Raw genomic sequence first — 24,101 nt, forward strand, 5'->3', positions numbered from 1 at the left:
TCTCAGGAGCTGTTGTACTTGCCTTCAAGTTCCTATTTGTAACATCCACAGAGAAATCTTCTGTGGGCTTCCAGGCTGGGGCTCCATTTAGTGTCACATGTTATTTTGGTTTACATGGCCAGAGGACACAAAGTTATGACCTACAGCTTTTGTGTGGCCCAAAGAATGTTTACATATATGTGTGTGTGTGTGTGTGTATCATGCATTTTTGTTTATATTTCAATTTAAAAATTTTTAGCTCATATTTAATAATCAGGAGATTATGGTTTTTTAAATCTAGGCTTCCAGATTCTTTTAGATAATGAAAGATTCTGGCACCCATGAGCCCAAGTGTTTGCCCGGCCATGAGTGGCTCTTGTGAGGTAGTGGCTGTTCTTTTTAATACTTTTTCTAGTCTTTTCCATTCTGGAAATTTCCTTACTTGGTCCTCAAGGACATCTGAGTTTTTATGCCTCAACCACACCCCCCAAACAACTGAATATGCAGTTTACATCTTCACTGGTTGTCAGAGTTGGGGAAAGTAGTGACCCAATGGAGGTTGACACAGTATGTCAGAGAGGAGTGGGCCAGGAGCGCCTCCAGCATTCCCTGGTTCCTTGGGCCAGGCCCTTGGCAGCAGGCCAGAGGTCGACTTGTGTTGGCACTGTTCGAGAGAGTTGCTGTGGCCTTTCAAATGCCCACGATGGTGGTAAATCTTGATCTTTGAAGATGTTTAAAGAAAAACATCAGAAATCACTTGGGTACAAATATAAATACATATCAACAAGTTGGATAACATCACTCCATGGTTAAAAATGAGATTTCTCTTGCACAAGACCAGCTTTAAAGACAAGGTCAGAAGAAATACTAGAAATATACTTTGAGTCACAGCAGCATCATTTGAGAAAACCATATGTTTTCCTGTGGTAGCTATGTTAAAGGGTAGCTTTTATTTGGAGATTTAAGTTTTGGGACATTTGTTAAAAAAAAAAAACAGTCTGGTATTTGGTAGTCTTACCATATATGTATGCTTATAAGACCTGATGATATTTATGGCTTTTTCTAGCGCATGGTTCCTACTTCTTTCTTTTGTTGCCACCTTACATTTTATTTCTAGCTCTCCTTTAGCATGAGTAGAAGAAAGGAAAGGTTGTGAAACTCTAATTGTTTAATATAGGAGGGCGCCTGAGTGGCTCAGTCGGTTAAGCGTCTGCCTTCAGCTCAGGTCATGATCCCAGGGTCCTGGAATCGAGTCCCGCATCAGGCTCCCTGCTCAGTGGGAGCCTGCTTCTCCCTCTCCTCCCTGCTTATACTCTCTCTCGCTATCTCTGTCGCTCTCTCTCAAATAAATAAATAAAAATAGTAAAAAAAAAATTTTTATCTATAGGAAAAAGTTGGGCTAGGGAAGATGTTAAAACTGTTAGTTAAAATGAGGTCTGGGGATTAACTCCAGATTCTCAGCCTCAATTACAACATGGTTCTGGCATAAGGATCAGCGTTCTACCCAGAACCGGTTTTGCTGGTTGTGCCACAGTGTCCCTCTGTTCAGTGACCCAAGCAGCAGAGATAGTCTTCAACAGGACATTCTTTTCCCCTTAGGGTCTGTGCAGTTTGCAAGCTCATGTAACATTAACTGATATCCCTGCATCCCCGGGAACGACTCAGGTGATATCTGGGTGTCTGAGGGTCTCAGTGTACACACAATCACAAATTGGAAATGGCTGGGGGATCATAGGGTGGTATAGAAGAAACAGCCCTGAAATGGAGTTCAGACAGTTGGGGACCAGTCGTGGCCCTGGAAGAGCTGGCTTTGTGACTTTCCCCTCCTGAGCTTCAGTTTCCTCAGCGGGAAGATGGCAGGAAGGGGGGGGGGGGGTTGACAGAGGATTAAGGTCCAATCCATGTGATTCTAATGGGAAGATCACAGTGATACATTCTTTCACCTGACTCCCGTTTACAAGGTCATTTCCATTTTTCTTTTTTCCCTTAGCCAAACATTGGTATCTACAAAGTAGATTTGTTGCTCACTAATCCCCAAGATGAGGAATTCCCATGCAAGACCCTATTGAATTATTGAAGAGTGGTGAGCTCAGATGCCTTGCATGGAACACTGCCCTTCTCCAGGCGATGACATGACCCCCAGAGCAGGAGTGCCGCAAGCCCTAATGACAGACTCCCCTTTCTACCAGATTTCTAAAGAGATCCTTGAAACCAGGCCCCTTATTTTTGTCCAGTGCTGTTTTCTCTTTTTCACTGTGATTTCAAGATTAAACCAACTCGATGTGCTACAAAGGCCTCTCTCATGTGACCACAGACAATTACTTGAGCATTAAGATGCTACTTAGTTCTTTGAAGAACAAGTTTCCTTTTTGTGTCTTTCCACCGGAACACTATAGCAATTCCCCCTTTATCCCCATTTCTATCTTCATTCTTCTTATGGTTTATAAACTTAGATGAAGGAAGCTTCTTCCCATGAAGCCGTTTTTTAATCCCTCTGAATCCAAGCCTTTGGAATGATCTTAATCCAGTAAAAATGTTCCTCCTCCCTCACTACCTCACTAAATAATCAAGCAGTCACATACACCCACTATTACCCTATCTCCTATCTCTGATTTTTAAAAGAATCTATAATAATTCAATAACATGAAATTCTGTCTCTCCTGGGTTCCTCTTTGCTGCCTGTCACCTGTTTGCAGAAGCAGTGATTACCCTCCAGAGTGATGCCTACCCCATGCCTCCTTCCCCTCTCTGTGCTGAACTGCAGGAAGGGCTTGGGCGATTGGTTAGTCCAGCCTTCTGCTCTGCCATATCAGCAGTGAATGTTCTTCCTGCATTTGGGGGTTCAGGGAGGAACTCTTAGACCGGAAGTTGTTGCAATTTTAGAAAGGGTCAAGGACACAGATAAGGCATATGTTTTTATCCCTGTTAACAAAGTTTTGTGCTGAGATTGGGTGGGGGGCAGGGTTGAGACCTGGTCAGGATGGGGTGGGGAGCAGAGAGGCTATGAGATGTCAGGGATCATTTTCCTGTGTATCTCAGGTTCTGATTCCACTAAATACCCGACTTTCTACATAGCAAGCATTGCAAGATTAGGCAAGTGGACAAGGTGGACTTTTTAAATGTATGTCCCTCAGAGTCCAGAGTCCATGCTCTTAATCATCCCAAGAGAGGGAAATCTGCATTTTTTTAATTTATTTTTTTTTAGACCAAAGCACACAATGATTTTCCTTCTCAAAGAAGTTTATGGAGTACAGGTCCAGAAAAAAAGAAAACAAATGATGAGCTCCATCTCCTTGAGCAAAGCAGTTCAATCGAGCTACCCTGCTTTTTCCACCCTCTGTCTCCTCTCTTTCCTGACCACCAGTGAAGATGGTCTCACTGGTCCAGTACTTCTAGCACACAGGTCTCACCCTGTCCTTGGCTTTGGTTGCCCTGGTGTATATTATCTATTGATATTATACATATTATTGATTAGAATGAATATGGGCGTGAGGACAGTTCAACTGGGTGTGCATGTGTGTGTTAGCCTAACATTAGTGATCTCATTTGCATAATTATTACCTCACTCTGTATTAATTAAAGATCAGTGCATGCTTTGTAATGTAACTTCTTCACCATAGTGGGATACATTTGTACTCCATGTTCCTCGCTTCTCTAGCTCCTTTCTCTGGTATCCTGAATTTCATTTTCATACTCATTTACATTATTTTTGTACACTTTTATTTTACACTTTTTCTTCTGTTATGTGTTATTACACTGTTATGAACCATGAAGACTGTTCTTTTCCCTTTTTTACAATACCGGGCAGGAAGCACAACATAAAAAAATTCCAAGCAAGCATGATGCTTATTATTAGAGAAAATGAGGGTTGCAGAAGGCACACATTGGCTGTTAGCTTTATGTCTGCAATGTGAGAAATCCAGTAAACGAAAGCCCACGTTTCCCAATCTATAAATTCGAAGCAAATATTTACACATAAGCAATACTCATTTTAGAGATAGATTCCTCTAACTTTGAGTCCCTTTGGATGCCTTAAATGAACTGGATTTACGAAAGAGATTTCCCGTAATTTTTGAAATTGTGAGGAAATTCAAGATGAGGGGATGCATGTTGATATTTCTTTCTGGGCCCTATCCCTTAATATTTGTGCCTTTTATTTATTGCCTTTGTGTCTGATTTTGCTCTGATCCCAAGGGGATATCATATGAAAACTGAGACCCAGTCTGAGCAATGGAAATACGGATGTGCTGTGAGATGAGTCAGCTGGTTGAGCCAGAAAATCAAAGTGGAGGTTGGAAGTAAAAAGTTACCTCCTGTATTTGTAAATCCATCCTTAAGAAAATGAAGTTCCTTTAATGTCCCAGCATGGCCCTGCAGCTGCCCTGGACTTAAGGACATTTGGTGTGGCCTGAGTCACAAATTCTTTCATGTTGTGAGACATAAATAGAGCTGTCATGTAGGGTGACTTTACTCTGTCCATATGAAGTCCAGGGTTCTTCCTTTTCTCTCTGGATGGGTCAACCCTTTCCCTTCCCATGCTGTCAAATGAAAAGCACTAACACTAGCACTAGCTAGTGATCACAACTAGTCTAGTGCTAGTCTAGTGGTCAGCAGGCGAAGCCTAGCTCTTTGCTCCATCAGCTGCTAATGGGTGGGGAAGACAGCCATTCTGTCCTCATCATCTCAATTTTAGTGGCTTAAAAGACAGGCTGGTAGAAACACCAGTGCTTTGATCACAGCCTATGTAGAAGTAGTAAGTTGGAGAAAATATAAGTGTTCTAACCATCATGTACATTGCATAGTATTCAGTTTCTTTTTTGTGGAAAATAAGGTTATGCTGATTGAAAGACTGGCTTGAAATTCACCAGATCATGGTAGATCCACTAAATGGTTCCAATTTTATTGTATCTCTCCCTCCTTCCTTCTCTTTCCCTTCCAATAATTCTATTTGGTGTAAAATATTTAATCAGTTTTTATTGGGCCACCTCACAGCACTTAGAAAATTACCGTCTTGATAGTCTTGAGAAATCTTGCTTTCCAGGGGGATGTTTCTAAATGGACTGTGTTCTCTTTCTGCCAAATTCCAGTGCTGGACACCAAGAGAGAAGACAAGATATGTAAATATTGATTTTCAGGATGAAAAAAGAAACCAAAAGAGTGGCCAAAGAAGACCATACTCCTGATGTCCTGTGGGTTCATGACCTAGTTCATGTCCCCAGCCCCCTGCCAGCAGTCTGGGAGCTCTCTTTCTGCTTATAAAACAGTCTAGGATGAAATCAGGTTGATAGATATTACTGATTAAGAAAAAGTTACATCCCAATTTTTTGTCTAAGTAGGACCCAATTTTAAACAAGTCATCTAATGGAAGATTAGAGAATATTATAAGGCATCTTTCATGGTCTTAAAAGTAAAACCAGGTTTGGGGGAGGCTCCTGGGAGGGGCCTTGAAAGGTCAAGATACACACTGTGAAGCAGGGCAAATGGCATTTTTATGTGTTTGCTGGGGCGTGGCGTGGGTGAAGGAAGTTTTAGAAGGGAAAGGTAAACATTTGCTGGAGTCTTTGGTATTGAACTTAAACAAAGCCATGCCTTTGTTCCAGTTTTATAAGGTAATGGATGGCAAGAAAACCTTAAAGCTAGACTTAATTCGTATATAGAAGGAATAATCAGTGGAAGGCATCTCACTGAAGATATCGACGGCCTGATCTTTGGTTAGGATGTGGTGTATCCATGGTTTCTGGACTGAACTCTGTTTAGGGCTCTGTAACTTCCATGCGTGAACTGTTGTATGTGCTCAGAGAATTAAGTTACAGATTTGGATATCATAGGCTGATGTGTGCGTGCATATGGGTGTATGCACACACCCACATGCACCACAGTTAATATTTGCTCAGTGATTACTATATACTAGGCATTCTGCCCACTGCTTTATATACATTATGCAATATTCATATTTTAAGTGGATATCATTTTTCATTTAAATAATGAAGAATTTGAAGCCCAGAGAGGTTAGCTAGCTTAACTAAAGTTGCACAGCTAGAGCACAGCAGAGGCGGAACTCCCACCTTGGACTATCTAAAACATGTGCTCTTTCAACACTGCCTTTTTGTATGGGAAGGATCTAGCAGTAATATAGTCTACATCATTTCTGACAAAGGGCAGTCACTCCTTCGAAGCAGCTTGCCTGCTGCATATCATGTGCTGGTCCAGGCAGTGGACGTTCATGGACACACATAAGCCAGGCAGAGTGTCTGCTCTCAGAGAACATTTTGGCCAGGTTGAGAAGTAAGACGTAGCTGTTAATAATGTAATATGAGGAGAAGAGTGACAAAGACTCTAATGAAAATAGAGGTAAAGTGCCAGGAAAGTTCTGGAAAGGGAGAGAACTCTGTTTTTTATTTAAAAATGTCCCCAACTTTTACTTAAAAAATTACAAATGAAAAGTTGAAAAAATAATACAATTGATGCCACATACCCTTCACCAAGACTGATTCATTGTTAATATTTTGCCAGATTTCCTTTATCTTTTCTCTCTCTTACACACACATACACGGACACACACGCTTATACTTCACTTCTAAATATTCCAGCACTTAGAGATGTCCTTTCTGTGAGATCAGGGAAGATGTGGGGGAGAATTTGGCTTATGAACTATGTCTTAAGGGTCAGTTGTAATTTCAGCATGTGGAAGTTGGGAAGAAGAGCATGCCAGGTGGTAGAACAGGATGCTCGAAGATGCAGAGTGGGAAGCACAAGAAGAGCAGGAAATTGTGGAGCTTAGGAGAGAAGTTCAGAGTTGTTTGTAAAGAGAGGAGAATAGAAGTTATGAGAAAGGAGGAGGTTGCCATGGAGACAATTGGGCCATGGGCAAGAGAGGGTTAAGGATGGGACTTTAGACTCACCCCATTTGGGGATGTTGAAAGAGGGACCAGACAAGGAAGGGGTGGTCAGTAGGACGAGTACAGAAGAAGGAAGAGGTGGGGAGGTGGAGAGAGAAGGAAGAACTGGCCAATGAAGTCAGTGCTGTAGGCAGTGGTTTCTCAAACATGGTCCTCCACATGCGTCATCCAGCTCATCTGGGGAAGGAATTAGAAATGCAAATACTTGGATCTTTCACCTCAGACTTACTGAATTGGAAACTCTGGTGATAGGGCCCTACAATCCATATTTTAAGACCTCTTGGATACTAAATTCAAGAACCCCTCCTTAATACATTTGCTGTAGAGAAGGCTGGCCTTGAAGCAAGCAATTTCAGTAAAATAGTGAGGAACAAAAGTCATACTAAAAAGGCAATGACATGGCCTATATACTGCCAATAATTTATGTGTGTACATGTGTACAAAATCCATGTTGAAAGACATGCATTGTGCCATTATAAGATGAAAAGACTGGAAACAACCCAATGTTAAAGAAATCATTATTCCATATTTCATGGCTCTTTAAAAAAGAAAAGAGCTATCTTCAAAATATATTTAGTAAAGCAAGATGCAGAACTGTATGTTTACTGTGGTACCATTTGTATGAAAAAGAATAATGATATGTATTGCATAGCATATTTCTAGAAGGATACACAAGAAACTGTGAAGGATCCTCAAGAAATTGTTGAGTTGTTTGGGGAGCTATGCAGGGTAGGGGGGTGCTTTTACAGTTTAACTCTTTTGTGCCTTTTGAATTTTGTGCGATAGTATTACAAACTCACTACAAGTTTTAAGTGTTAAACATGAACCTAAAAGGATCAAAAAAGCAGCAAATGATCAGCAAGTTGAGTGAGTGAATCTTTTAGCCTATGCTTACATTCTTCCTCTGACTAGGAACTCATTATTTATGAAATAGTCCAACCCCCTGTTATGCAAGGTTCGAATTCTTCCTTATCCTGAGGTGCTGTTTCCCAAGCTGTGTTCAGGTGACGGAGCAGAATGGCGGAATCCTGCAATCTGAAGAGCAATAAAGGTTCTGTCGGAGAGATTTCTCTCTTGCCCTCTCCCCATCAAAGCCTGTGACTCCAACCCTCCAAAAGTGTGCAGAGATCGATTTTCTGTTTCAAATCAATTCACTGCAATTAAAGTCTTTTTGCTCAAATTAATGTGAATCATAACTTAACCTGCCTTTGAATCATTTGGTGATAGTACCACAAAGTGCCCTGAGAGAGAATCCAGAGAGGAATGGGGGCTTGAACTGGGGAACTGGTGAGCCACAAAGAAGCAGCCTTGCAGGAACAGTTGGGGAGGCAAAGTGGGTGGGGCTTTGTGGCTGTGCCCTGGGGGTGAGGAAGGGCCCACGGTCAGGGAGTAGGAGGAGCAATTGGGAGACCAGTTATCTGAAGATGGACACCATGTGATGAGGATGAACTCCCTTAGATTTTCAGAGCACTTTACAGTTTAAAACATCATCTCATTTTAAAGTGTCACACTACCAAGGTAGGGATTGTTGTACCTATTTATTTATTTATTTATTTATTTATTTATTTATTTATTTGAGACAGAGAGAATGAGAGAGAGAGAGCACATGAGAGGGGGGAGGGTCAGAGGCAGAAGCAGGCTCTCTGCTGAGCAGGGAGCCCGATGCGGGACTCGATCCAGGGACTCCAGGATCATGACCTGAGCCGAAGGCAGTCGCTTAACCAACTGAGCCACCCAGGCGCCCCCTGTTGTACCTATTTAGAAATGAAGCCATGAGCCTCAGAAAGGTCAAATAATTAGTCCAAGGCCCCACTGCTGGGATCTGTACCAGCTACATAATTCTGAGTTTGTTTGTTTGTTTGTTTATTTGCTGTGCTTTCCTCTCATTTGACTTCCAGTTTCAGAGAAAGCTCTGTCTTTTTTCTTACAGAACTTCACTTTTGAGTTGGTCCTATTTAATCCTTGCTTCCGAGGCTTTTCAAGTCCCACACTCCATCTTTCTGCTGCCTCTTACATTCATCCTCTCTTATTGTGTGAACACCTCCTCCATCTTGGAAGAACACCTGTGTTTGGCCCTGCCATCCGCTACCTGCTACCCGTGTTCCTGTTCATGCCTCCTTCCTCCATCAGACTTCCCAGCTGAGATGCCTTCTCTCCATCTCCAAGTCCCGTCTCCCCCAGCAATTTAGCTTCCTGCCTTTCTCTCCATCAGTCTGGCCTCTCAGAGGGGTGCAGATCCTCCTTACTTCTTAACCTGGTGGCCTTTGCTCAGCGTCACTTTCCTTGTCCTCTTTGTATCTTGGATGTTGGATACTATGGCCAGAGTTCTATCTGTCCCGGCCCCGATAATACACACTTGACCTCATTACTTGATCACAATGACATAAACATCTTGGTTGGCCTCTTCCTTCACCAACCCCCTTCCTTCAGGCTCCTTCTTAACCTCCTCAACACAAACCCTCCTCTCCCATTAGGCCGGTTTCTTCACTCTTTTCAGAGTCAGCATCCATCTCTCTTCTAGCTCAAGACTTCTACATCAGATCTTCCCTGGCTGACTTTCTGATTTCTCAACTTTTCATCAAGTCTTATAGCATGTATAGTCTGGGATTGTCTGTTTAGTATCAAATGATATACATTCCACAATAGCAAAAACTGTTATGTCCCTCCTTGCCCTTGAGGATAGGGCTGTACTCTACACTTCTGTATTTCCCATAGCATCTATAAATAGCATCCTCCATGGCATATATACATGTATATACATACACATATATATTCATACTGAATATATAGTTGGTGCTCAATTTACATGTGTTGATATACAAACAGATAACAAATTTTGAGGATAAATCTGGTTAGAGTGGCTAACTCTGCTGTATTATCTTGATGACTTCAGCTACTCAAAGCAATCCCGCTTCCTAGAAGGTTTGGCTTTTGAAGGCAAGAGCATGAATAAAGAGGGAAATGTGTATTTAGAAAGGCAATTTTCTCTTAATTCATTGGACGAATATTTGTTGAGTGTCTATCATGGGATTGGCACTAGGAATAGAGTGACCTTGAGAAAGACAAGGACCTTCTCTTATGAGCTTGTAGCCTCATGGAGCAGACAGATAACTAAGCACTAAACAGATAAACAATAAGATAAATCCAAACAATGTTAGGTACTCTGAAGAAAATGGAAAAGAGCAGTGTGATAGAGTTTGCTTCTGGTCATGGGCTGAGGTGGGAAGAGGAGGAGGAAGACAACTCTAGATGGGGTGGTCAGAGCTGGTATTTCTGAAGAGTTGACATTGGACTGGAACCTGAATGAGAAGAAGGAGTTGGCAGTGTGTGGGGCAATTGTGGGAACAGCACTGGAGATAGAGGGCACAGCAACTAGCAGAGGCTGTCACCTGGGAACAGACTTGGTATGTTCTCGAAATGGAAAGAGTTGAAGGCTAAAAGAATATGGAGAACTATGATAGACTATGTGAGTTAACCCAATGTGTATGTATGTATATACAGGTATACCCAGAATATCTGTAGGAGAAAATAAAGAAATACATTGTCAGGTTTTAAATCATTCCCTAAAAATGCTATATAAATGGAGGTGTCAGTAAATCTAAGAGTTTCTTAGCTCTTCAACAAAATAGCAAGCTCTCTGAGGGTAGGGAGTCTATCTCATCATTCTTGTGTCCCATTGTGTAGCATAATGCCAGGCACAGACAGAAGATACTTGATAAATATTTGATAAATTAATGCATGAAGGCAATGAATGAATTCCCAAGGCTGAGATTTCACGTGTTCATATTGTCTACTTTTAGGCTATCTTTCTGTCTCAATTTGGTGTTGCATTTACAACCAAATACTATCATATAAAATGGAATAAAAATGCTGATATTTAAGAAAACCATCCATATGGTCTTTAATAATTCCAAGAGCCAAGAAGAAAACAGAGTGGGGAAATTGGCAAGAGCACACTTATGTATTTATATATTGTTTGTGTTTTAGATTGAAAATGCTGATTTCTTGGTGTAGGCTATGCTGCTGTAATTTGGAGGTTAATGCATGTGCAATTTCTCCGAAAAGAGCTCTTCAGAGTCTCAAAATAAGGAAATAAGTAGCTTTCTTTGTCTTTGATCAGAAGATTCTTGAAAATGCAAAATACAATTATTTAAAGAGGAAAAAATAAATGTTTTTCATCAAGTGAGGGACATTTGGATTTTGTAAATCCCAAATCATTTTGTAAATCAAAGATAAACCCATTTATTTTAAAGGCAAGCTCTTGGAAAAAGTCTTAGGAGTTAATAATCCAGTTAATGTAGTAATTCTAAAGCCCATTGATCTGTATTTATTTTAATAAATCTTACTATATGCATAGTGCACAACTGAGAATTATTATAACCTGGACAAAGTCACTTGTCTTATGTAGGAACTACAAAACGGAAATTGCAATTCATATGTAAAAAAAAGATTCTATTAAGAAATGTCAACCGTCGTGAGACTGCCTCTGTTTCTGGAAAGGTGTTGGTATACTTAGAAACAGTCTATCTGAATCAATTTTTGAGCCAATGACAAAATTTAAATACTGTCTATTATCTGCCTAGATACACCTGGTTTAATGAATATTTTTCCAAAGAATAAATTATGTAGTGTCAGAATTATAGGAAAATTAATAACAGATTTTGAAAACATTATATGAACATATGTAACATTCATAATTATTGGGTGACAGACCCAATTGTTCATGGCATTTATACGCGCTTTACATAATCAGGGCTCCTACGGAATTAAGAATTTACTGTGCTTGAAATTTGGATGAACATTTGGCGGGGGGGGGGGGAAGCATACCTTTCCCCTAAGTTTCTGTAATACACATTTGCAAACAGTGCTTTGTAGATAAACTTCCAAGAAATTGGCTTTCACGTTTGCCTGCTGTGCATGGAACTGGGACATGGTTGGGTTTGCAAGATGAAACAAATGCTTATCAGTTCTCAAGCCAGGGTTTTAGTTAATGCCTTTCCATACCTTCCCAACCCCTCTACCCCCCAACTGCAGTTAAAGTTCAACCATTTAGGTTTTGAGTGCAGCACAGCGAGACTGTGATTGATACCATCAGGCACTGAAACTGTGCTTTGCTGTTGGTTTAGGCAGCCAGGCAAGAGGAGAGCAGTGCCAACTCTATTATAAAATCGCTGCCTGTGAGGGTAATTCTGGGAGCTGCTAACTTAATGTAGCAGAGAAGGCAGATTCTCGTGTTTACTTTCTATAGAATCAAGATGCCATGAGTCAAAGAGAGCCCATTGGACCTTCTACTAAGAATCTTCCTCTATTAAAAGAACCTAGTCTAAGTGTGTCCAGGTCGAATCTAGTATACTGTAGCTCATTTGACCTTTAAAGACCTTGCTATTGAGTGGCTGCCTGTTTCAGTTCCTCCGAAGAGGATTTAGTCTATTTCTTGTAGTCCGTAGCCGGTGGATCTGTCCTACTCAAGTGGCCCTTGTAAATATATACGTTCCATCAACCCAGCTCTCTTAGTTGTGATTGGAGCTGACAAAGGCCACAGTGAATATTGCATCCTGCCTGTCTGAGTGTGGTCCACTGTGTGTGAGGTATGGATAACTCACTGACCTGACTGTGAGTCCTAATACCTTAGGAAATAAGCCTGCACTGTTCTCTTCTGGCTTCTGTAGTGCTACGCAGGTGTTATGAGGGAGGGGAAAAAAACAGTCTGCATGGATTACAGTCACTACAGGAAGATTTCTCTATGAAATACATGGTCAAAAATATGGACAACTGCATAGCTCCCCAGAGTGATCACTGATTTGCTGACATAACGTTGTGTTTTATACATTCTAGCCAAGATAACCCCATTATCAGTAATAATAATAACAATAAAAGGAGTCAGGTGTTCCCAGGAAAGTTGCTTTTATTTGTTTGTTTGACCTAGAGATAGATCAGCATTTGATGAAGTTATTGTAATCTTTAGAGCACCATCATATTGCCTCTTTCTCCCCATGTAGCCTCTGACTTCTGTGATTATAGAACCGTAACTAGTGCATCCAAGCTAGTACCTAGCACGATCTCAGGAACATAGTAGGTATTTAAAAATATTGGTGTTGTGCATGAATGTTCTCTGTAGTTAGGGCATCTCCAGGAGCAGCAGAACAGCATTTTCTGTCTACTTTTACCCTGAAAGTTCAGGAGGAGAAACAGGCATGGCATGCTCTTAGTGGTCTTTACCACTCAGCTCCTCTGAATCACTTGACATTTGCATTTTTAGTCATTCTTTTTCTCTGTCATTCCGAAATAATTCACAAGCATTTATGGAGTCCATTGTCTCATCACAGTGTCTGCGAGGGTTTTGTTTCACACGTCTTCCAGGTTTGATGCTGTGTTCTGTGTTCTCACTGCCTCTGTACACAGCTCTCTCTGGAGAGCCTCGACCACCCTGTGGTGGTTATTACTGGATTCTCATCTGTCTTCCTCTTGGACTGCCCACTCACTCCGTGAGGCAAGGGTCTGGCTTTCTTCTCTGTCCCCAGTGTATAGTTGTGTTTGACCCACGGTGGGCTTGTGTTGATGTTTATAGGATGAATGAATAAGCAAATGAATAGAAAGAAAGAATGAATGAAGTGAATGTATCCATTGTTAGATCATCTCTAGGCACTTGTTTTCAGATGGTGGCTGGCAAAGAGGGTCTGTGGCACATTGCACAAGGTTGTCGTAACTAGCATGTCACTAAGACCTTTCATCTTAGCCTTATTATTGATGTGGTGCTTTACTGAGGTGTTTCTCATTATCAAGTAAGAGGTTCAAAAATAAAATTCAAAATGATCTTTATAGAAGATATAACACTAAAAATGAGATATCTGCTTGTATAAGTTATCAAAAGCCTACAGGCAATAGAGCTTGAAATGAATTAGATCAGTCCTGGTAGTAAAATCAAAGATTTGAATGGCCTTTAAAATGTAGCTCATGCCCGTAGCTCTTTGCTTTTGCAGGGCTGTTCTTTTTGATATTGCTGTGACACACAAGGTCAAGGATTGAAAGTGAATGAAAATTTCAGTGGGACCAAACTTGGGTCACATAGTGCATCGATGAAATGGTTTTTAGAATACATAACTGTACCGTTTAAGAACAATGAGTGATTTAAAGTTTTATGTTAAACAAAAATAATAAATGTGGTATAAATGAAAAAAAAAGCTTGGTTTTTCCCAGAGACCACTTCTAAATATTGATGTACCTACCACATAAATATAGGTAAATATAGGTGCTGCACCCATTCCTTTATTCCATGGTAAATCAACTGTAAATGATACACCCACGATGTAAAATAAGGATAAATTTAGTCGTTTATGCTCTTTTTATTCCTTCCAACATTTTATGACAAATTATTATTTTTAGTTCTTCTGTTGGTCAGTGCTATAATCTTTAGTAATTTATTGGAGCTTCCATTTTTTTTTTTTGTATTCATGTTATTTCTGTTGTATCTCTTGATGCCCCTTGTTTTAAGATGAGAATGCCAGTGAGTTTAGGACATTTCCTCCCTCCTATTTTATGTCTTACCTTCACTAGCTCTTCTTTTACTTTTTCAGTAACCTGGAAGTATATTAGTATTTACATTCTGCCCTTCAGGGAAGGATTTTTAAAATGATTTAAAGAAAAAGTTGAAAACCAAAGCCAAGAAGTGACTTGTCTGAGGTCTCTTAGCTTGTTAATGTTAGAGCTAGAACTAAAGCTTAGGACTTTTAGGGGGCACCTGGCTGGCTCAGTTGGAGGAGCATGCCATTCTTGATCTCGGGATCATCAGTTCAAGCCCACATTGGGTGTAGAGATTACTAAAAATATTAAATAAACTTAAAAAAAATAAAAGTAAAAAATAAAACTTAGGGCCTTTGACTACCAATCTCTAGGGGGTTTTCTATGGATAAACTCACTAATTGATTCATTACATATTTATTGAATGCCTGCTCTCTGCCGCACACTACATTTGGTACCACTAATACAAAAACATAAGAAATGGTCTCAAATCTCAAAGTTAAGAGTCAGGTAGGAAAAACAGATATATAAACAAATCACTGTTTCAATGCAGTAGTGTGCAAGGGAAGATGCTATGTAGTTTTGTTTTTGTTTTTGTTTTAACCCCAGGTCAGAGATATGAGAGAGTGATATAGTTAGAAGTGACAGCTTTAATATGTTGCAGAGATAGTGTTTTACACATCTGATTTATGCATGTTTGAAAAATAAGTAAGACTTTGCTGATACACTTGAAGGAAAGTATTGATTGTCTATTTCAAGATTTAATGTGAAAACAATTTTTATATATTTAAATTATAAATTATGTATTACATCAAGTTTTATGTGCTCAGCATGTTCTTATTTCAGAGTACCCAAATATTCTTAAGTTGTCCTTAGAAGATTGTGTAGTATTTTGATTCCAAGTCTAAGGCTGATGCATTTTTTAACAGACCCTTTTTATGGTGACTTGTGAACTTTTTCCTTTCTTTCTCCCATCCTCAGATTTTCATCACTGTGAATTGCCTGAGTACAGATTTCTCCTCCCAGAAAGGGGTGAAAGGACTTCCTTTGATGATTCAGATTGATACATACAGTTATAATAATCGTAGCAATAAACCCATTCATAGAGCTTACTGCCAGATCAAGGTCTTCTGCGACAAAGTGAGTAAAGATCATAAAGGTATCTTTGTTATTAGATATTACTTTTAATGACATTTCCTCCTTATCACCTTCTCTTGTCTAGTGGTGTCAAATTAATCACCTTATAAGCACACTGGGAGTTGTAACCTTTCATTTTCAATTCCTATTAGATATCTAGGGAGTCATCAGTCAACTGTATTTTTTTTTTTTTTAGTCAGTCATTTTACCACTAATTTAATGGCTGAGTGACATTGCACTGTGCTACTCACGTAGGTAAGTTTTTACTGGGTATAAGCCTGTCCCAGAGCATATCAGTATAACCTTTATTATTTTATGGGTTAAATGGGGTCGCATCCAGAGCTTTTTGGAATAGAAATGGCACCTATAAAATAAGTTCATTAGTAAACATGCACTCAGGAGGAGATACAGTTTTTTAATCTCTCTGAATCCCACCATAAGATGATAGAGCAAGTAGAATAGCAAAGCTTAGAATCCTGTGGTTATGTGACATGAGATCCTTACAAATCCCAAATATGAGTGGGAGTAAACAGCCAGTAGTTTTGAGACCTGTATGATACCAGCATCATGAGGGAAAGCAATGGGGCTACTTGATAACCGAAGGACAGGAAACCTAAAAAATTGCCCCAAGGTACTCACTAGAGAATGAAGTGTGCCATCTGAGGACAGCATGTGAAGCCAGGGTGGGAGGGTACAGATCCTCTAGATTCCAGTTTGCTATTGCTGGGAGATGCAAAGGGATGGAATATTGAAGTGTTTGGGGCTCTGAAAACTCTGGAAAGTTATAAATTAAAGTTCCCTTCTAGGGCAAAACTGGGCTCCAAGAAAAAGCTGTTGGGAGTAGAATCCAAGTTGAATTGGACTCCCTCCACTCCTCCAAAAAAAGGGGCAAAGGAAAGAGAAGTTCCCAATAAAAAGGACGAGGAGAAAGGATACACAGTAGACAGATCTCAGGAAATACAGACTATTTTTTTAATCACTTTGTGAGCACATCAGAAAAGATAGCATGAGAACCGTGAAATCGGCAGAACTATCTTGGTCCACTCATTTCACTTAAAAACAACCATCAGAAAAGAAAAACAGTTGAATCCCATACAGTGTCTCATGAAAAAAGAGATTAAGAACAGCCTGAATTCCTTGGGGACAATGGGTACCTGCCCATGAAACAGATGATACCTGTAACCTATTATTCCAAAATGAGCTAAATGAAATTAAGAAAATCATAGAAGTCATGAAGATCAATATAAATATAATTTTTCACATAGAAAAATTCGTGAGTTGTTTTGAAAAGAATTATGATAGAATTCAAGAAAGAATTCAGAAATAAAAGATTAAAATATTTCAGAAGTAAAGACTACATTAGATGTAAAACAAGAATGAATAAATACACCAGGGAATGCCTTAAGAGAAATGATAAATCAGGAAAACTGAAAGTATAAACTATATATATAAATAAGTATATGTAGATTTAAACAGCCTACTACTTACTTGGGAAAATTAACCCAGGATAACCAATACTTGGTTGTTAACTTATGAAACTTTAAAAATATTCTTTGGGCATCTAAGTAAAATAGAATAGAATAGAATAGAATAGAATAGAATAGAATAGAACAGAAGAGAATAAAAAAACCACTTGTAAAGAAACTTTTATCATCAGACTTTCAACAGCACTCTCAGGGACAATTAGGTAGCCTCCCCAGTATGGGGGCCAGTTAAGTCAATAGACACAGCTGTTGTGTAAATGAGAAAACAGTGGGTCAGTTGCCAGAATCACACAGCAAAAAAGTAGGGGAGCTGGATGCAAATATACTATAGGGTTTGATTCCAAACCCATACTCCTTGAATTGATAAACAACTGTACACATAAAAAGCCAAAATGACAACTGATGATTCAAAACCTCAACAAAGAGCCAAGGTAGCCTTTAAAAACAAAAGAAAACATACAAAAATCAGTTAATCTCTTTAAATCAGCATATTAAACATTAAAAAAGCATTTTCAGATGATGTACAACATGGAAATTCTAAAGTACAAATGGGACAGCATTTAAATAATTTGAATTGCCTCACTGTATTCCAAATACTTTAAGGGAGATTGTAGAATCCCCCTCCAGGAATCTCTTTCTTGGAAGTGGGGAGTGGGATTAGGGGCAAGGAGAAACAGAGGGAAGGATGAGATAGAGACTGGGCAGTCCATTTACCTTTACATTGCAGCTGGAATTGAATGTGGGAAAGAGAGGCCTTAAGGGATGCTCATATAATTATTTTTTTCAACAGTGTTGATATGACAAATACTAAAACTCAAAACAGAAGGAAAATGCAGGATGAATAGAGAGAGTGTTCCATTGTTGTTCACCTATGCCCTAGGACTCTAAGAAACTAGTGCTATACGGTGTTTCCAGGGGTTGGTTTTTAGTTTACTTATCCTGATGCTAAGGATAAGGAAGAAATCTCAAGCAGGGTGTATTAACCTTAACTGCCAGTCGGTTTTCTAATAAGCTAGATACAAAATGTTGTGCTGTAATTTGCCATATTTGCAGCTCTTATTTCAAAACCCAGGCAAAACTTACTCCTGGGAGATTAAAAAGAGAAAAAGTTTAATTTTTCCACTTTTCAAATGGATGTATAAATGCAAATGATTATTTTGAATTCTCCTCTAAAGCAAAAGATCTAAGAGCTATTCCATTTTAAAATCATTAAGTTTCCCAATCACAATCAAGAATCTTAAACAGATGGAGTTCTGCACTATTTGTAGTTCTCCAGCTTTATTTATAATTAACACACCTGTGAGAATCAAATAAAGACTTACTCTGATTTTTTTTGATATTATGATACTACTATGGAAATACATGTTTTTGCATTAAAAAAAATTTGGGATCTGTCTATATATCTACCTGTGTTAATACTTATGTCTGTGTCTTTATATCTATATTTAATTACTTCCATTATCTTTCCTGAAAAACAAGAATTATAGTAGTATAAATAGTAAGTACATATTGAGCAAAACTTGAGAAATAAAGCCATGTTCTTTTTTTAATAATAGTTTTTTTCTCTTTATTAATTCTTGTTTGGAAAGTGATGGCTATTTGGAGGTGATGACTATTGAAGATTATGAAAAGCTAAAGATACCCCTGCAAACCATCTCGGTACCTTGGCCAACTTTCAACTGGTTATGGACACACTCTTAAAATAAATTTAAGAGAAATTATTGAAGTGTCAAATAAAGATAGCCATCACTTCTCAAGAGGTGGCAAGAGTGATCACAATATAATCAGGAAATCTTCAGGCATACTTTTTAAATCTAACACTCCAAAGTGAACATTTAGGTAGGGGAAATTATTTTCAAATGATAAATTTGGTCTTTGTAGCAAATTATACTGTTCTGGAAGAGCTAGACTTTTTTGCACTTTGATAAGAGTGGAAAGAAGATCTTTTAGAAGCCTTAGGTCACAAATAATCAAAGGAAGTAAAGGAATTCATGGAAGGTCATGTTTAAGGAAGCTTTCTCCATCTTAATTAAATATATCTAAGCTTCCCTGGGGCATTATGAAGTCAAAGCTTTATTTTAGAAATAGGAACTGTGGTTCTCCTAGAAATGTTTGGATACTATCCAGACTTGTTTTGTCATGCTGATATCTGAGCATTCTGGGCAGGAAATTTCTTATATAGACATGGCACCAAGACTAGGCTCTGTGGGGAGCCACTCTAGCTTTTATGTTAATCTATTTGGTTTGGCATATCAGAGAATGCCTGTAAAATAATAAGCAGACTTTATTGCCCCAAAATTGACACTGAACATATATAAGTCTTGAAACAAATTAATTGCAGGCTTTTTCCTCAAAGTAATAATACAAAATAAGGCACCAATTTAGAAATAAATTAATAGTTTAACCTGAAATAAAAACTGCTTGACAAACCTTGGCGTATATCTTCAGTGAGTTGTAATTTATATAGATAGAAAAAGTTTTACGTTTTTATTTATATTAAACAATATGTTGTACAGAACTCCAGGTACATAGAAAGATGTTTTATGGACCCAACAAAAAATGAATAATAGGAGACTTTTGCTTATATCTCACATCAATTTCAACAAGGCAATGTCTGTACATTTAACACTTTATTTTCTCAAAATATTATATGTTATCTAGATACAAAACCTCTGCAAAACCTTAATATATCATGAAGAAACTTCCAAAGGGTATATTTCTATATTTTATCTCCCTCTTGCTCTGAATTTCCATGGTTTATATATATATCCATGACAGTTCAAAACTTATAAGTGAAGCACTATAAAATAATTACTCCCTTTGGGTAGTAAGAAGTTTTTTGACATAAAAACATATTTAAAATATCTGGTTAAACTATTAAATCTGTTCAGATCTTATCTATGTAAAGCTCTTAGAACTCACCTGGCACAGAGTAAGTGCTATGTAAATATTAGCTATAATTACTCATTTTTCAAGAATTAGCTCTAATGCTATCTCCTTTTGATGCCTTCATTGCCCACAAATCTCCATATCTCTTGTGTTGTACATTTACTTTGGCCAGAATTGGGAATCTGCTTTTTTTTTTTTTTAAAGCCAATTTAATAAACAAAACATGTATTTCAGTGTTTTGATTCAAAGCTTTGTAAGTCTTTTTCTGTAAAGTGCCTATTTCATGACTCTTGTCCATTTTTTAAATTGGTGCATTAGTTGTCTTTTAAATTTGAATCATTTATATTAAGGATTTAGTACCTTATGATATTTTGTTGCAAATATTTTCACGATTTTGTCCTTTGCCTATTAATGGATTTTTTTTTTGCATAACAGGATTAAATTTTTATATTTTTAAAATCTCTCTTTTTTGTGTGATGAGTTAGGGGCAATTTTTAATTAGAGGTTGCCAGCCAGTGTGTGCTTCACCACTCCTTATGTATACTGTCACAAAGGGCAGGAACTGTAAATGTGTATCTGAAATCTAGGGCAGGAGTCTAGTCTGAGGTGTCTGTCTGGATGTCACCTGTCTAGAACATCATGGAAATAAGGGTGCAGGTGAATTCTTTGCAGCAAGAATGGAGAGAGAGAAAGGAAAGGAAAACCATTGGAACATATGTATTTGGGGGTTGGGAAGAGGAAAATGAGTTGGCAAAGCGGACACAGAAGAGTGACAATAATAATAATAATAATAATCAGGGAGTCCTTGAAGGCCAAGAAAGAAAGAGATACAAGGTGATGGTCAATTGGTTAAGTAGAGTGTGATTTGGCAAGAGAAGCCAATGAAAAAGTCAGATTACCAGGAACAGAGGAGCAAAAAGGAAGTGAATAGACCAAACTTTTTTCTATTTGGTTGAACAAGTACCATCTCCAAGCACTTATGAACACATTAAAACGAAAACCAAAATCATACTTGTATGTGCAAAGTGATCATACATCTTTTGTAGTTTCCTTAGGCCCCCCCCTCATTTCCACTACTGTAATGATTTTTGAAAGTTCCATGACATCGAGCAAAGGAAAAGTTTTATAGGGAATTCAAATTCAACTTTAATGCTCTCTCGGTGCCTAGGAATGATATTAACAGGCCAGTGCTTTATCTTAATGACATTTTATTATAATCACTAAAGTTACTTAACCGGCCTCACTGGGATAGGAACCTGGGCCTGGTCTTTCTGTGTGGATTCAAAATTGAAGTTGTATAAATAGGCAGGATTTCAAAAAAAGGGGGAAATCTGGAAGAAGTGGGATCACTCGGAGGTTGAAATGTAGTACAGACTAAGGATCTGTCTCAGCCTTCAGAACCGAGGCCTGACCTCCCTAGAGGCACAGAAATGGGGCTGCCTGCTCTCTCTTTACCCCTGGTTTGTTTCTTATCCTAGAGACTCGTATGTGGACACTGTTTTTGCATGCTCTGGTAACATAGCTGGCATTGTTTGTTTTTCCCTGGTAGGGAGCAGAAAGGAAAATCCGAGACGAAGAGAGGAAGCAGAACAGGAAGAAGGGGAAAGGCCAGGCCTCCCAAACCCCCTGCAACAACTGTGAGTGTTGCTAAGGAGGGGTGGGCTCTGGCCAGGCCACGCCCACTAGGGGAACAGGTGGAAAGAAGTGGATGGTGGGTGAAACTATGGATATGTGAGGGGGTGGCTTGCTTTTCCCTAGCCTCGAAGACTGGGTGAATTGTCTCGGTGAAAAGCAAGTGGAATCACATGATCACAGATTCCTTGTGCTGGGAGGGACTGTAATATCATGGAGACCAACATCTTCCTCCTCCAGACAAGGAATCTAGGGTGCAGAGAGGGACGGGAGTGCACGAGGGGCTTCACCTCAAGAGTGCTCACCCGAAGTTCACGCTCTTTCTGTTGGTTTGGCAGTGGGAGAGGGGGCGATTGTAAAGTGTGTTCACATCTGTGGCTTTTGGAAAGCTTCAGAGGAGAAAACAGGGAACTCAGACTAGGGCTCACAGCTGAGAGTTCTTAGTCATGCATAACCCTCTCACATCCAGCCTCTGATGGGAAGTTGGCGGCGATACCTTTACAGAAGAAGAGTGACATCACCTACTTCAAAACGATGCCTGACCTGCACTCACAGCCGGTCCTCTTCATACCTGATGTTCACTTTGCAAACCTGCAGAGGACGGGACAGGTAGGACCTACCTTCTAACATCCACCTGCCATCCCTCCCCGGGGCCGGTGGAGCTTTAAGACAGAATCACATCAGGCAGTGTTGACCTTGAAAATAACCTCTGCACTCCATGCATTCCTCGGAAAGCCAGTCATTCCATAACAAAACGGATTTTTATAGAAAGGAGTGTCTCAGGAGAGGAAACTGACTTAGTAAGGGGAAGAAGAGAGTGAGCTGGTAGTAGTGAAGTGTTGACAAAGCAATGAAAGAGGAAGAAAGTAAGGAGGCTGATGACCCAGAGAATTTTTTTTTTTTTTAAAGATTTTATTTATTTATTCATGAGAGACAGAGAGAAACAGAGGAAGAAGCAGACCCCCCGCTGAGCAGGGAGCCCGATGCGGGACTCGATCCCAGGACCCTGGGATCATGACCTGAGCCGAAGGCAGATGCTTAACCATCTGAGCCACCCAGGCGCCCCAACCCAGAGAATTTTTGTGTTGTTGGTTTGGTCATGTGGGATCAACCTGGTGCAATAGAGCTCCATCTAATGGTGGGAAATTGAACTGCACCTATAACTTCAGAAAGTTGCCCAAGAGGAAAACTTTTTGATTACATAAAACCATATCAACAGTTTTTCCCCCTAGTAAGTTAACAGTTCCCATTGAATATGTAAATTATTCCACACCAAAAGAAAAATGAGATTGTAGACAAGCCTTTTTAAAAGTAATTCCTGTGTTCTAGTTACATCTACAAGCGAAATTAAAGAGCTAAAATTAAAATAACATAAATACCCAAATAATTAACTCATTATGGTAGCTCAAGTTGATGAAATATTAGGTGGTCACTAAAATTATAATTATGAAAATTATGTAGCAACATAGGAACTAGTTATGATAATGTTCAGTGCAAGAAAAAATTAGAATACCCATTTGTGTCTGTACTGTGATTCTAGATATATACCTGAACTTGAAGGTAACAAAAATTGTAACACTTGATGTGTAGGATTAAATGATGGATGATTTTTTCTTTCTTTAATATTTTTAGTATTATTTATTTTTGTGATAAATTAAAATAGAGTAGGAAAAAAAATGTACTTCCCTAGCATTAGCCAGATTTGTCTTTCACTAAATCAGTTGGGTTTTAGTGAAACTTGTATGGGTTAGTTTTCTTTTAAACTCAAAATCCTCTGAGGAAAAGTTTGTTTTGAGAAACAGAGGCATAGTTTTTCTCCCATTCTAAGTGTTCAGACATTCAGTGGAATTGACCTTAGTCAGGAGGGGAAATCGTTATTGGCTCTACTTGCTCCTTCTGAAGAATATACTGTCCCTCCCCGTGTTGTTTCATTATAGGTCTGAGACAAACAGTTATACAAGCAGGGCTTCTTTGTTGTTGCTCATGACAGAACATGGTAACAAAATAGTATAGTTTTTTCTTAGAGTGCCTTCCACTAAAAACTAATTTAACAATCCCATCTTGTTTTACTTGTTCGATAGGAAAAAGGTCACAAAGGGGAAAGAAGATTTATCAAACTATGAGTGCCAGCACCTCATTTTATTTATTTTTTTAATTCCCAAGAGTATGGTGATTTGTTTATTCACAGTCTTAGCCCCATAGGATTTTATGAAGCTGGGTATCCATACTTTCCAGAAGAAGGGATAATTGAGTTAAATTGTTCTGTTTACCGTCATGATTCTGGCTTCAGCTCTGTGTCAAAGCTGACAGCCTGACCTGTTCTCTTGGCAACATTTCCCTGAAATATACAAAGCTGTAAATGAATCTTCAGAGGAAAAGTGACCAAGTCTGTGAGTCTTCTGGCCTCACTTGGCCTCTCCATGTTGGAACTGGGTTCCTAGCCTGTGGCCGAATCACAAGGGAAATATAGCCTGTACAGTCTTTAGCAGTTGCAAAGCAGCTCAGTCAGCGCCCCTAGGTCATTGGCGAAGTTAAGTTCTGCAATCTGGGGCCACCCTTGCAG

General features: G+C 39.1%; 1 protein-coding gene across 1 annotated transcript in view; it reads left to right on the top strand.

The window, feature by feature from the left end:
• GRHL2 (grainyhead like transcription factor 2) overlaps window positions 1-24,101 on the top strand; it is a 156,881-nt gene that overhangs the window by 99,432 nt on the left and 33,348 nt on the right. The window contains exons 9-11 of the mRNA XM_035011655.1: window positions 15,378-15,536; window positions 21,456-21,543; window positions 22,008-22,147. Coding sequence (XP_034867546.1) covers window positions 15,378-15,536; window positions 21,456-21,543; window positions 22,008-22,147 — 387 coding nt within the window. The remainder of the gene's footprint in view (window positions 1-15,377; window positions 15,537-21,455; window positions 21,544-22,007; window positions 22,148-24,101) is intronic.

The sequence above is a fragment of the Mirounga leonina genome, unplaced genomic scaffold, assembly GCF_011800145.1.
Source record: "Mirounga leonina isolate KUSES-001 unplaced genomic scaffold, KU_Mleo_1.0 Mir_165, whole genome shotgun sequence".
Lineage (NCBI taxonomy): Eukaryota > Metazoa > Chordata > Mammalia > Carnivora > Phocidae > Mirounga > Mirounga leonina.